The 10,635-nt window shown below is 32.2% G+C and overlaps 1 protein-coding gene across 1 annotated transcript; it reads left to right on the forward strand.

The window, feature by feature from the left end:
* Positions 1–2,105: 2,105 nt before the first annotated feature.
* Positions 2,106–9,573, forward strand: LOC113510212 (glutathione S-transferase 1-like). Its single transcript, XM_052901020.1, has 6 exons — positions 2,106–2,207; positions 3,480–3,631; positions 4,554–4,612; positions 5,334–5,475; positions 6,863–7,053; positions 9,230–9,573. Exons 2-6 carry the CDS (start codon positions 3,488–3,490, stop codon positions 9,342–9,344), a joined length of 651 nt encoding a protein of 216 aa, XP_052756980.1. The 5' UTR covers positions 2,106–2,207; positions 3,480–3,487; the 3' UTR covers positions 9,345–9,573.
* The last annotated feature ends 1,062 nt before the right edge of the window (positions 9,574–10,635 follow it).

The raw sequence follows: 10,635 nt of genomic DNA on the forward strand, positions 1-10,635 counted from the left end.
TCATGTACTGAATCTAAAATGCTATTTATTATTATAATAAACTGTATTATCACCTAAATATTTTTACGAAATGAAAAGATTTATCTTTATGTTTGTAAATAAGTAATAAGATAAATTAAAAAAATACTCAATCGCTTTTTAATTTTATTTACCTTATAGAAAGCTACATTAGCAGCGAGTAACATGGGCTTTATTATATTGTTTTTAAATTGTGATCTACAAAAAAGCCGAATTTAATTGTAGTAAACCCGTTTATTTTTATATAAAAAATAAACTACTTGATTTTGGATTAATTTTCTATAGGACCAATCTGTGATTATAATCTTTTAGACAAAAAGATATATATATATATACATATATATATATATATATATGGTCTCGGCATAGAATAGGCTACCCATTCCACTTGAATGTCATCAGATGTGACTAAAGGAACTTAATAGTCGAGAGATAGGCAGCTGCGTCCTTCTTAAAACATCACCAAAACTTAACTGTGGTTATCAACCTGCCTGCGTTATCAATCGTAGCAAACTATTAGCAATCCCCCCCCTTTTGGAGGAGGCCTATGTTCAGCAGTGGACAGTAGATAGCTGATATGTTGACACTATCATCTGAAATTATTAAAGTTATAAAAAAGAATATACATATTTATAGGAGACAATGCCACAGAAGAAATAAAGATATAAAATGGCAACACTTGTGGTACAATGGGCGTCACAGTGTATTTTGTGATATCCATGGTACACGTCATAACTATAAGCTACAGTTGCCATCGAGTGAACTGTTACCTATTACATAATCTTCATTAGAAAATCGTAAAAGTTTATTACCACCAGAGTAGGACAGCTTAAAACTAAATACCATGCCACGCCATCTGGTCAATATGTTAAGATAGCGAAAACTGAAATTACCTCGACGGAGAATCGAACCGTACATTTTACAAAGTATCAAGTTCATTACGCATCAGAGGTTCTCAAAGTAGTTAAGCATACCATCTATTACTGTCACAAACATGAAATAATTCAAAGAAGTAATACCATACAAGGTTAGACATGGTATTCATTAAATAAATAATAGTACAAGTGTAGTACAAGAGGCTATTATGACATTAGCTATTACGCAACCTTTAGAATTGTAAACAGAAATTCTCATTCATCACTCTATAAACAATCACTTAGGAAAATCGGACAGTTCGAGATATTAATTTAAGCAATAGGAAACAAAGAGATACACCCATGATGTACAGGTGTATCTGTACACACACTGTACACATACACACACACGCACGCACGCACGCACGCACTCACGCACGCACGCACGCACGCACGCACGCACGCACGCAAACACGCACGCACGCACGCACGCACGCACGCACACACATATAAATGAAAAAATTGATGGCCATTCAAGAAATACAAAAACCTATAGCTGAGCCATGTACTTGTGATAGGGCATTTCGTCATTTGTTGTTTGTTGTCGGTCAACCTTCGTTGCCGTCCTAACCGAATGCCTTTCAAATATATGGTGTATTAAATTATAACCTTTCTTTCTAAAATAATTTTATATCTAGTACTAACAGAATAGATCTTGTTGTCTGGCAATAAATGGATTTGAATTTAAGTAAAAAAAATACAGTCGAGCATAGAACCTCCTACTATTTTAAAGGTTAAAAAATAAAATAAATATTTTCTGTGAAATTATTAATTAAACAAAAAAATCATACGCATTATTAAAAAGTTAATCAAATTTTTAGATACTGAGCTCATATGACACTATGACAGATAATGAAAATATTTGATACTAGTTTTACTGCCCACGACTGCGTCCGCGTGACTTGGTTCACTGGCCGTGTGTATACCAAACGTGGCGTTTGGTTAACACGCTAAGAGGTAACAGACAAACTCACTTTCACATTTATGATATTAGTAAGGATTTTCGAATGCATATAAGATCTTATTGATCTTTGAATACAACACTCGAATTAAACACAAGTGCCACATCCATATGAAATGCGCTTCCGAAATTGATCAACAAGACATCATTAAGCTATTCTACTCCTTAACGCCCACTTAATTGAGCTCACAATCAAATATTCACCAAATGGCATGTTTATGTTACGATAAGTGAAAGTCAGAGATCAGCTTTTGAGTCTCACGCGTCAGTTACGTTAAAGACACCAGGGACAGTGTTTGCATCAATAAAACCGGGTAAGTATTTTTAAAGATTTAGCTCCTCATTCGAAGAATGATCAAATCTATCATATAAGGTATTGAACTATTTCATCTCTTTCTTTTTTGCTGAATTCTCAGTTTGAACGAAAGTGACAAAATAGTGTAGTAATTAAAACAGGTTTTAGTTTTTATGACTAAGGGCGTCTTTTGTTACATTTTTTTTTTAATTCTTTGACTGATGAATAAGCAATCTCAATAAATTATGTTTTGTATACACTATGACATTTTGTAATTTTTGAACAATTATTAATATTTAAAAAAAAAGATGCAAAGAATAAATAAGTGAATTCATTTCCATTAGGCTACAAGGCTATTTTCCATTATTAGGTCCAAAGAAAAATAAATTTATACTAACTGTAACTTATGACTTTTCTTGCATAAAATAGATTAAAAAGTAAGCAACGTTGTTATCAACTTATAATAGGTTGAAAAGTGTATCATTTAAGAACGAGTGGATCAATTCGTATAATCATATTTAGAAAAGAAAAAAATAAATTTATATCTTCATTAAAAAAAAAGAAAAATTAATAAGAATAAGAAGCTGTAATTATTTATCTATTGAATAAAAACCAAATATACACATTTACGATTAAAATTAATATAATTGTATTTTATAATAATTTTAATAAACAACATTTTTTACATCTATTTTTTGCCGTGTGGTCCCAGTACAAATGGGTGAGCTCTTGCTTTACTGTGGGTGTCGTAAGAGGCGACTAAGGGAATTTAATAATCGAGGGATGGGCAGTAACGTCCTTCTTAAAACATCACCAAAACCTAACTGCGGTTGCTGACTCACTTGCCAAGCATGACAACGAATGCCAATATCCTTAAGGGGGAGGCCTATGTTCAGCAGTGGACAGTTTACGGCTGGTATGATAATAATGATGTATCTTTTTTATACATTTTTTTTATACAACTTAGAATGGTAAACAAGCTGATGGCCCACCTGATGGAAAGTGGTAACCGTCGCCTATAAACATGAGCAGTACCATGGACATAACAGAGTATACTGTTTCGCCCATGATACCCCCCATGCGTTGCCATTTCTGAGAACTCAGGTGTTTTTCCTTCGTACCCAGTAAATTCACGCCATATCCCACCCTTCAAACCGAAACATAGCCATGCAAACACAACTGCTTCACGGTTGAAACACGAATGGGACAGAGGTACCCAAGCAATGGACTTTTGTACAAAGTCTCCCTCTGGTATACATTGTAAAACAATAAGTATTTCTTTTTATTTTAGAAATAAAAATGGTTCTAACCCTATACAAATTGGACGCAAGCCCGCCAGTTCGCGCCGTGTATATGACTATTGAAGCCCTAAATCTTTCTGATGTACAATACATAGACACGAATTTATTCAAAGGGGAGCATCTCACAGAAGAATTTATACAGGTGAGGTATAGATTAAAAGATTTTTAATCGACTACAAAAGGCTATTCTTAATTCGATTGTTTTTTTTTTTATATGATATTTCTGTTTCTATAGGTGAAAGAATTTAAAAAAACGAGTTAAGTATTTTCGAGCTTATTCATTGCAAACAAAAAATTAAATCTTTCCTCTTTTAATATTAGTTTAGATTATACTAGTAGTATTTTACCAAATAAACAGAGTGAAATATTATATGTAAAAATTTGTGAGCGTTTATTAAATCTCTTTATTATTTATTTATTTATACAACCACCAATATAAGATACAGCGAAGCATTTCAATACAATGCACTAGTGAATTAGGTTTAATTGTTTTTACATGTAGAGGCAACCACAGCATGCTTTGTGTTTGAGAAACATAAAAATTGAATTAAACTAATACATGTTATTAAATGAATAAAAAATATTAAGAAAATGAAAAATTATGAGGAGTTTTGTCTTCTAATTCTTGAAGTAAATGGTAAACATGTCTTGTTATGGCATGCAAAAAAAGTTAAATCATACTTTGCTATGCAAAAAAAAAACAGCTTCAATGCTCTCAAAATTAATTTATAAACAAAAAGATCATACAGAACTATCAAAATTTACTCAAAATTAACGAAGCAGTTGTGTAAAATAGCCACAAAAAATAGAAGAGAATATCTATAAGGGAACTAAAACTTTTGAAATTCTTTCTCTTTTAATAAACTATGATTTTTTTATTATAAATTTAAAAATATTAAAATTTTATTCGCCATCAATAAATAATTGACAAAAATTATAATAAACATTTTTATATTTATTTTGATTTAAGGATAACTCTATAATTGATATTTCAAGATATATCATCAAAGCAGCTAAATCGATTTAAAATCGTTGTAAATATTGAAATCTATTTTTTTTTTCAGATGAATCCTCAACATACTATTCCTACGCTAAAAGAGGACGACTTCGTTATATGGGACAGGTAAATAATACAAGTGTAGTACTTACTATATCACAGTTGCAGACATTTTTCCAAAAGCTGTTTGAATGGGAGAGAGAAAAATAAGGTTTTTATATTTACACGGGCATTTTTTTTTTAATTTTCTCTTCATAAGAATATTCCGCGAACATTACAACATATTTGAAAAAAAATTACCTTAATTGTTCTTTAACTAGTCATTCCCCAGTTTTGTGCTTAGCAACATATTTAGTGATTCACATTTATTTTATATAGATGCAATAAACGAAGATATGCTTCCATAGGAAACGAATTTAATTTTAATAAAATTTGTGTGAAAACATAATACGGGAATAAATTCTTTCGATTAAAAATAATCATCAAAACCGGAAATAAAATAAAAAAGAAATTAATTTGTGTTTTTTGTTTCACAAAAAAAAATCCAACTTCAATTGTTTACCACAATTGAATCAGTTATTTTAATTTAAAAACTAAAGTATTTAATCGATTTTGATAAAATATCTAAAGGACCTGTAATCATATGCTTTATATAATTTAGATAAGGAATGAATTTTTTCAAATTGGTTTACCACTGATAGAGTTATGAGGTAACAAACATAAAAAATACAATCGAATTGAGAAGCTTTTTCTTTTTAATGTCAGTTGGAAATATAGCAAAATTGAGGGCCAGTTTGTTAATAACTTTATTACTAAAACATTAATATTTTTTTTATTCAATATTAAGCCACGCGATCTGCGGATATCTGATAGCGAAGTACGGCAAAGACGACTCACTTTATCCGACCGAGCCTAAGCAGAGAGCAATTATCGACCAGAGATTGCATTTCGATAGCGGCGTATTATTCCCAGCCATTCGTGGAACTTTAGTGAGTATTTTTGTATTTTTTTTTTTATCTGTATACTTTTTATAGGTCCTAGACATAGCATATAGCACTAATTGAACATAGCGTAGCTTGTATTACGGGTAAAACTACTAACTAAAGTTGGGGAGATAGGTATTGTTAGTAATGGGGTCTAACAATCCCGTTGCGGGAGGGAAAGGGATTGTTAGTAATGGAGACTAAGAATCCCATTGCTAGCAATATATCCAACCAGGTCGACCTCCTCGCGGTTCCCCCTGGAAACTATCATGATTAATTCCTGATGAATTCATCATGATGGGCTAACTGGCCTGTTTTTATCCTCATCGATCATCCTTCACTGGTGCCCCGCCAGCGTATCCCATTAGCGCAGGCGGGGTTACCACTCCATTTTCATCCAATAAAAAAAAATCCCGTTGCTAGCAATATAGATAGATAGATACTGTTTATTGTTTCCTCTTAAAGATTATTATCCAGTAGTAAACTTATTATAAATTCAAGCAATTACAAGAAGTGATCACAGTGAGATAACAATATATCCTTTTAGATCGATCTCTCGCAGTTCTCCTGGAAACTACTGTGGTTAGTTCTTGTGAAATTCTTCACGTTGGTTTAACTGATCTGCTTTCTTTTTTACCTGTCAATCCTCTCTTATCATCTTTCACCTTACGGTACCTTACCGGCGTATACCGTTAGCGCAAATGGGGTTACCATTCCATTATCATCCATTAAACACTTCATGCACATAATAATATTTTTTAAAGACGTGTAGAACAATATATCGTAAGATTCCCGAGAGAATTCTGTAGTACACACAGGTTCAGGCTTAATACAGATTAGTTATCTCTAAACTTTCGCAAGGACTTATTAAGATAAGAACCTAATTGAATTAGCAGTACAGTATTTCTTGTGAGTACTAAATAAAGATTTATATTTAGCTTTTAATCGCGACTTCGTCCGCGTAACCGAGATATTACGTTCATTGGCCAAGATAAAAAGTAGCTCATATCTTTCTCCATTTTATGTAGTAACTACGTCTATTTCTTCGGTAGGATATGGCACCCATATCCTATCGAAGGTTAGCTTTCATCATGGAAATCTTTATTTTGTCCACCGCGATCCTGGAAAAAGATCTGGTGCTCATTCCGAACCACTGACTTAGATTTTTTGACCAGGAGATTCGGCATCTTCCAGATCTTCGGCAACCTTATATTAAGCCTATATTAACTATGTCTATATCAATTTTTAAAGCGATTAATTAAGCTGTTAAGGCGCCAAAAGGTGGCAAGCGATGTATTTTATATTATCATTTCGTGAAAGCATTTGTTTTGATACCTTTGAGCCAAAAGTCTTATTCTATCTCATGAAAAATTGTACCTTAATTCTATTTCAGGAGCCTATACTTTTCCATGGACAGAAGTACATCAAGGATGAAGACATTGTGAAAATAAACTCTGCATACACTCTGATAGAGAAATTCTTTACCGCACCGTGGCTGGCTGGTGATGAGTTGACGCTAGCTGACATCTGCTGCGTTTCTAGTATCAGTACTTTAAATGAAATCGTACCGATCAACGGAAGCTTGTAAGTTGTTAGGTTTAAATTCTCTCGTTAAGGAAAAACTAGGTGTCATGTCAACATGACGGTCAAATATATAGCCTGGAATAGAGCTGGCTGGAAGAGAATACACGAATTAGTTGCCTCAAGAAGATGAAACTCTAAAATAAAAAAGGGAGGGAAATGAGTAGTTCTAAAAGCCCCATTGCTAGTAATATACCTTTATAAGTGGAGATCTCTCCATACGGTTCTGGAAGCCATCGTAGTTAATACTCATTCAATTGTTGACGATGGGCCAACTGACCTGCTTTCATCCACACGTATTATCACTCACTGGTTCCATGCCAGTGTATAATGATAGCGAAAGCGGAGTTACCATTTAATTTTAATCTCGTAAAAAAGCCTTCTCGTTATTGTAAAAGAAATAAGCTCACGACTATACCAAATGATCATAATGACGCTTATCTAAACGGTATTTCAACGGTTGATAACCAACATTTCGTAACTGATATTTATAAAATATTTATTAAACATTCCTTTTAACTTTTTTACTTCCTTTCCTATATTATATTTGCGCACTCATTAATTTAGGTTCCGGCATAGAATGGGCCACCCCTTCCTTTCCCGTGGGTGTCGTAAGAGGTGACTTAGAGAAGTTAACCGTCGAGAGGTCGGCAGCAGGATCTTTCTTAAAATAACACCAAAACCTAACTGCAGTTGCCAATTTGCCTGCCAAGCCTGACAACTACCGGCATAATCCCCTATTAGGGGGAAGTCTATATTCAGCAGTGGACAGTTCATGGCTAATATTGTATTGTATGTACATACGAGTATATTTGGTAACTTTTAAACGGCTTACTGTTGTTATATATATTTAATTATTAGGTTATTATAACTGTAATCTTCCCTCAAGACAAATAAATAAATAAATTGCCATAGAAAAAAAAAGCAGGTACGAAGTAATATTATTTTATCTATGATATTAATTTGTACATCATTATTTTCAGAACTGATATTAAAATAAACTAAATTACTATTCGGTTCCATCATATTAAGAGTAGAGTTAAAATTGGGATCTTTTCTATGTCTCTTATAAAGTTTTGTTGACGAAATATTTGCGGTTAACCATCGATTTATTGACTGTTCACGTTGTGGCGGACGTAATACTTAACATGCCTTCCTTTAATGCCTTATGTAATTTGTATTGTATACCTCGGCTTATACATTGTAATTAACAATACTAATAGTTGTCTTACATATATTTATTTATTTATACTTTATTTTACAAAAAAATATATTGTTATAATTTATTTTGAATAAAGATGTATAACAGGTGTGCTTAACTCCACAAGAGTTCTCTTTCAGCAAACCTTGAGTGGTAAGAAGCATTAATCACCAATTAAATTAAATAAATAATATATATCTATCCTAATATTATAAAGAGGAAACCTCTGATTGTTCGTAATGGACAAGCTCATAAATTACTCCATCAATATTAAAATATATTTCACCTGTAAAAAGCTACGTTATCAGTGAATTACATTCCTACTAATATTATTAATGTAAATGTGAGTTTGTTTGTTAGATTATAACGCCTTAATGGCTTAACCAATTATTATAAAATTTGTTATACATATACTATCTGGGATGGAGAAGGTTATAGGCTACTTTTTATTCCAGTCAATAAACATATCCCGGTCACGCGATAAAATTTTGTGGCTATACATTATTTTTTAAAATTCTATTCACCTGTAAAGCTGGACCGTATTACTATTAATTTATGTATACATACTTTTTACAATGAATGAACATCCCTTCATTTATTATAATTAGATAAGCGATTTTGCGGAATAAACATGCAAATGATCTTAGCGAAAAATGTAAAAAAAAAAATAATATTTAGAGGTCTAAACGGGACGTACCTTTACCCTTCTTTGCATGATTTTTTTTATTGGTGAAATAAATCAAGGTGATATAATTCATGTTCAAAATTAAAGGAAAAATGGTTCAAAAAACATCAGACAAAGACAAGTTCAAAGAACGTCGCTGCCCATCCCTCGACTATTAAGTTCTCTTAGTCGCCTCTAACGACGCTCACAGGAATGGCAGGGCTGGTCTATTCTATGCTGGGACCACGTGGCGGATTAATTATTATTATTATTAAATATATCTTATATACTATACATTAAACCTAAAATTACAGGTACCCCAATCTACTGGCATGGCTGGAGCGTTGCTCCAATGAAGACATTTGCAAAAAAGGCAACGAACCCGGCTTGCTACAAATCCGTCAAATGTTGAAGTCGAAACTCGAATAAAGGGATACAATAACTACATCATCATCGTTATAAACAACTATTCACCGTCTGTTATTGAATATTCATACAATACTGGAATTAATAGTGTTCAATATAATATAGCACTTTAAAAAGGAATTTGATTAACTTAGTGAACTGTACTTATCACTAAAAATGCGAAAAATTGTAAAAATAAGATACTTAGGCTTATGAGAATAATTAAAGATAGTGTTCCACAAAAAAAAAAGACTTTAATTGTCGCAAAAACTGTTTCTTTTTATTTCAAAACGAAACTACTAAACTTATTCTGATAAAATTTCTACAGGACTAATCTGTAAGTATATACTTTTAGATAAAAAGGATTTTTCAAATTGATTCATAACTGACGAAGTTATGAAGTAACAAATATCAAAAAAATACAATCAAATTGATAACTTCCTTTTTTTAAAGTCGGTTTAAACATAATGCTACTTCAATCTTAATAAAATTAGTATAATATATACAGAAGCAATTATTTGATATACATATTTGAAGATCAGGCAATAGGTGTGATTGTGTGGCACCTTAGATTATATAGTGTCTCCGTATATCCATATGCGTGTGCGTCAACAGGGTTACTATAATGTGCATTTAGTACTCAGTAGAGACTTTGTACAAAAGTCGATTGCTTGGGTACCTCTGTCCCATTCTTGTTTCTACCGTGAAGCGGTTGTGTTTGCATGGCTGTGTTTCGGTTTGAAGGGTGGGATATGGCGTGAATTTACAGGGTACAGAGGAATAACATCTGAGTCCTCAGGAATGGCAACGCATTGGGAGTATCATGGGCGAAACAGTATACTCTGTTATGCTCATGCCTCTGGGCGACGGTTACCACTTTCCATCAAGTAGGCCGTTAGCTTGTATGCCATTCTAAATTGTACGAAAAAAAGTTAAATCGTAAAATAAAAACGATAAGAAATTAGAACTACAAACAAGATAAACAGTCCATAATAAATTTAAGGTGATGCTTATCTTTACCGATTATTTTGATTTATATCCAACTAAAAACTTATAATATGTTTCCGTTTTAAAATAATTGAAACTGGCTGCCATTTTAATTAATACATTTATATTTATTTGTATATAATACGATCATATTTATGTTTATATAATATCAGAAGAAATAATTCTGAATTCTAATTTAGGAAATTGATTTAGTCCAGAAAATGTTTAGTTTAATTACTTGCAACACTGAAAAATTGCGCCTTTTAATTTAAATGTAGGCGTCAAATTGAGGTAGCAAATATAAATGTTGTATTTATACAACATTTAA

Source organism: Galleria mellonella, unplaced genomic scaffold, assembly GCF_026898425.1.
Source record: "Galleria mellonella isolate WM207_F2 unplaced genomic scaffold, CSIRO_AGI_GalMel_v1 utg1267, whole genome shotgun sequence".
Lineage (NCBI taxonomy): Eukaryota > Metazoa > Arthropoda > Insecta > Lepidoptera > Pyralidae > Galleria > Galleria mellonella.